Consider the following 5,000-nt stretch of genomic DNA (forward strand, 5'->3'; position numbering starts at 1 on the left):
CGATCTTCAGGCCCATTTGCAGAAATTTTTTTGGAAAATAGTTCGTCGTCTTCGGCAATGATCGCATTTTTTTTTTTTATGATACACAACTCCCTTTTCTTTAAATACCAACCTGACATTTCCTTGATTGAGTACGATGTTCCCCAACTACTGCACTTTTTTGCCGTGTTGCATATCTTGACATAAACATTGTAACTGTCTTTGGAGTTGAGTCCTTGCAATACAGTTCTATTTGTCACCGCCTCTGTTCTATATGCACAGCTGTTTGCAATTGACCCTCGGCCACGATAATGATAATCGCAGTAAATTTGGTATTCAAGTGGAATGCCTTTCCAAGAAGAACTCTTTGCGCACTAAAAGGGAAAATTAAGATATGTTTAATGCCATGTTCACTGTATTTTGTCCTGGCAGAGAAAAGTCTGAAATAGCAAGACGAATGATTCGACTGCAAAAGATGTGAAAAAGGGAATACTGGTTCGCAATCTAGAGGAGCCCCTGAGATTTGCTTGAAAGAGTCTTGCAGTAAAAATGGGATACTTAAACAGTACCACGATTAATTACAGTTTTGTGGTTGTTGTTAATATTAAAGTAAAGGAAGGAGAGGAGGAAAGAATGGCTAAAGGAAGAGAGAGATCATTTCAATTTCCTTCAGAAAAATAGTACCTAATTGTACTAAAAACAGTAAAACGTCACCTGAAAGTGAAGAACATAATTATGGCTTTAAAAAGAGACTGTGTGGGGTGGGGTCAGAAAACACCTCCACACAGGGCAGGTAGTCTTGGTTTCTTTCTTTTGTTTTCCTTTTTCTTTTTTTTGGCTTCCACACTCTTCATTTTTGTTTCCTCTGTGTTAGTTACATGTGATTTAGATAAATTAAACTCAAGTTTGAGTTCTAGAAAAAGGCTAAATATTCATTGATCACGAATTTATTTTCGTAAACCCAACAAGATGTGTATTAATATTACTGTACAAGTTAATAATAATAATAATAATAATAATAATAATAATAATAATAATAATAATAATAATAATAATAATAATAATAAAAATAATAACACTTATATTAAGTTAAGACGACATTAAGACCAAACGTTGTCTTGCGACGACAATAGGGTTGTTCTGAAGAAATATAAGCCATGGCTAAAGTTAAGTTGTGAACTTATCGAATTTATAAATGCTAGGCTCTGCTTAGCTGAGCATTCAAATAAACAGCAATTTTTCATGTACTTTTTCGTCAGTTTAGCTACGTCATGGCTTAATTTCTCTACTAAAAATGGCCTTTTAAATGTTTATGAAACCGATGTACTAATCTCGTACCCAGAGTCCTCAGGCTTTTTGGTCAGCAGGTGGATGCCAGAAGAGACGATGGGGACTTCGAAAAAATTTAAATTTTTTGATTGGCCTGTAAAACCTTGCATTTTTTTTACCCTAGAAATCCTGCGGTAATAAAATTCCAGTTCCTCAGAGTCTCTCCTGGCGACCACCCACTGATCAAAAGGCCTGAGAACTCTGGGTACCAGATTGGGCATTTGTAAGAGAAACCTGAATGAGGAATTTCTTTTAATTATTGCACCAAAACTCAAACCTTCCATTCCACCATAACATTCCTGAAGTTGGCATCATCTGGATACACTTCAGAATGATCAGAAACAACTTTAGGAGGATTGATTGGTTCTGCAATAAGTAATTACATACATTTTACTTACTGTATAACAAATATTGTTACATGTAAACACTGGATCATTGTACAAAGCAATTCCAAGGATATGACTGGCTTATAGGCCATGGTATATGAGCCATTATACCATGGCTGAGAAATAGCGTGTAGCGACCATTTATTGTCTTCTAATATTTGTTCTTGCAAAGCAAAATCAGAAAGATCTAGCAATATTTTTTTGGTTGTTTTTAATAGAACAATAATATTTATTAGGTCCACTCACCCTTGTTGGATTAGCCTGCAAATGCAGACGTATATTTGGCTGTTGCTTCTCTCCACCGAAAAGAGAGATAGCAACTTCAAGATGATAATATTTTGTTTAATTTTTAAGTCAAACTTCTGCTAACAGACACCTCCCATAGGTGGACACCTCTTGTAAGAAGACACCTGGTCATGTTCTGATTTCTCAGCCACAAACAAACACCACATTATTTAACTCCCATCCATAAGCAGACACTAGCTCATAAGCAGACGCTTTTTCCAGTCCCAAGGGACTGTCTGCTTATGGGAGGTTCAACTACAGACTATTATGATTCTAACATACTACAGTCGAACCTCCCATAAGCGACCACCCATACGGGAGGTGGTCGCTTACCAGAGGTCAGACCACAGGGGTCTAAATTTCGGGTAATTTACATCTGGTAACTGCGGAGAACTAACCCTTTTGCCAGTACTTATTGAAACCCAAAGTAACAACTTTTATTTAGACCACCTGATATAGGAGCAAACAGTAAACGGCATTTTTGCAATGTTACATTTCAAGCGTAAAACATCTACAACTTTTGCGTATGTTTGTTTGTTTGTTACATAATCCAGTTCCACAATTTTTCTGTTGAATTATACAAGGTTGAGAGAGTCATCACCGGTCATGCATGTACATTCATGCTATTTACAATATAAGAGAGTTTCTTTCCTACAAGGGATTTAACTTGATTGAAGTTCATTTCAATGTACACTAAAGTGTATGTGTATGTTATCAATTGTTTCAATGCTAAGCTATTTCGGGGGACGCTTCCGGTAGCTCTGGCTGTGAGATTTTAAAACAGCGTCCGCTGTAATGATGTGCGTCAATATGTTACAGTGACAGAGAGAAACAGCAGATTGTGTGTTAAGTGGTCGCCTATGGGAGGTTAAAAACAAATGAAAATTTTAAACAATCATCTCTAAAAGTGGTCGCTTACGAGAGGTGGTCGCCTACGAGAGGTTCCATCTATAGTGATTTGACTTGAAAACTTTTGGTATTTTGCTAATGAGAGGTGGTCGCTTACAAGAGGTGGTCGCAAAGGGAGGTTCGACTGTATATAAAATTGGCACAATAAAACAAAAATCTTTATAATTTAAAAGCATACCTCCAGGTGGTGTATCGACACACCGTGGTCCTAACACTTGACTATGTGCACTTCGTACACCTTGTTTATTTACAAATTGTACCATCAGATACACACAGTAGGTTGTAAATGCTTCCAGCGGCCCAAAGAGTCGCGTAAAGGTAGCTCTGTTTGTTATTTCCTTGGTCTGCACAAAAAAGAGAAATACAAATAAGAAAAATATACGCCAAGTAAACATAACTTACGACTGTACCATTAATTTCAAATAGGTGTGCTAGAAACTTAAGGATGTGGGACATCATAAATGTATGAAAACAAACCTCATTTTGTTGTTTCCCTACATTGTACAACACAGTGTATACTATATTGTAAGCAGGACTCCATGCTGGCTGCTCTTTCCACTTAACCATTATTTCTCCAGCCTCGTTCATGAACTTAACAGAGAAATCGAGAGGCGGGTGAGGGGTAACTGAAATGGAGAAAGAAAGTTGTCTTAACAAAACACCAAAAATAAAATTTACCAACAACTGTTACAGTACCACTAAAAGCTTGCTTCACTGTCATTAACTGAAGGGATAAAATCTGAATGTACATGGGTCCGATCAGAGCGTAAAAACATACAGTGTAAGTTAAGCTAGTCTGGCTACATGTACAGTGTAGTAATTAATGCTCAAAGAAGGAATACATCCACATTGAAAAAACTTTGAATACATGTACAGGATACAGATCATGGCAATTAAATCAAATGTACACAGCATTTTAGTACAGGTCAGAATTCTGTAAGTGAACCAAAACATACTGTACGCATGTTTTTAAAACACATCTGCTCAAAACCCATATACATGTCTGAAAATCTGCAGATGTGCCTCCAGTTGGGCTCATAAGTATGTATGTATGAGCAAAAGATGGCAGCAACTAATGGAAGCATGCAGCAATGAACAACCTGATTTCACATTCTCTTAATATCAGGTGTTAACACAGACTCCACATTATTTTAAAAATTATTCTAACAGTGCATTTTCCATGTCCATATTGACCAAATTTTTAGGCCTTAATATCCAGCATCATCAGGGTTTTCAAAATGAAAAAAAGTACCAGGAGAAAATGTGAAAGTAGCCGGAGGACAATTGCACTGCGTTAGCGGTGCCATGCGGCGAAAGCCACATGGGGGGAGGGTGCGGGTGTGGGATACCTCCTCCTGCTGAGGGGGTCACGGCAAATTTTTAAATTTTGCATACCCAGAGATGCATTCTGGTGCATTTTCAGGGCAAAAAAGTGTTTGTTTGGAGGTCATTGTAAACTGAATTATAAACAAGAGTTTTCTTCGTCTGTAATCAGCTACGTTATTGACATAAATTCATACTTTGGAGACAAAAAGTACCCGGCGCAAACGCTAAAAGTAGCCGGTGACTTGCATCGGGCGTCGGGTGCTTTTGAAAACCCTGACCATGCAGTTGTAGTAATCAAAGCAACTGGTATCTTGTACCAGGCTTCTGATTCATCAAATTTCCTTCAGGAAAGAGTTAATATGTTTGTTGCTAGGTGCTCAGTATAATTGACACTGAGACGGCTGAATACTACATTAAAAACTGGGTTCAAGTCCCGCCTCGGCCAGTCGCTTGTAAATAGCCAGCTGGTTTGCCTCCTGCCAGTTGGGATTTTTAACATGTTATGTGGGATTTGATTATTATTTGTTTCCTGTTATTTCTAAGTCGGTGGAATGCCTGTAAACTAGCTTTGGGTAGCTTATAACTGCATAATTTTCTACTATAAACATTAAGCATTTATTATTTTATTTTTATTTTTATTGGCGTAACTTTATTTTCGAATTGCGCTGGAATCCGAACGCATCAAACTCGTTGAGGTTGATGTCCTGGCGAAGGCCAAGAATGGTGAGGTGATGATGTGACGAATTGAGAATGATGATTCGACTGAAGCAAGAAATAACAAAATGA

General features: G+C 37.5%; 1 protein-coding gene across 1 annotated transcript in view; it reads right to left on the bottom strand.

Annotated features, from left to right (window-relative positions):
- The window catches only part of LOC146456449 (uncharacterized), a 19,622-nt gene that overhangs the window by 6,424 nt on the left and 8,198 nt on the right, over nt 1–5,000 (bottom strand). The window contains exons 3-6 of the mRNA XM_085092836.1: nt 3,366–3,514; nt 3,067–3,232; nt 1,586–1,674; nt 113–353 (exon numbers count right to left, since the gene is read on the bottom strand). Coding sequence (XP_084948962.1) covers nt 113–353; nt 1,586–1,674; nt 3,067–3,232; nt 3,366–3,514 — 645 coding nt within the window. The remainder of the gene's footprint in view (nt 1–112; nt 354–1,585; nt 1,675–3,066; nt 3,233–3,365; nt 3,515–5,000) is intronic.

Source organism: Pavona decussata, unplaced genomic scaffold (genome assembly GCF_977016875.1).
Source record: "Pavona decussata unplaced genomic scaffold, jaPavDecu1.1 SCAFFOLD_254, whole genome shotgun sequence".
Classification (NCBI taxonomy): Eukaryota; Metazoa; Cnidaria; class Anthozoa; order Scleractinia; family Agariciidae; genus Pavona; species Pavona decussata.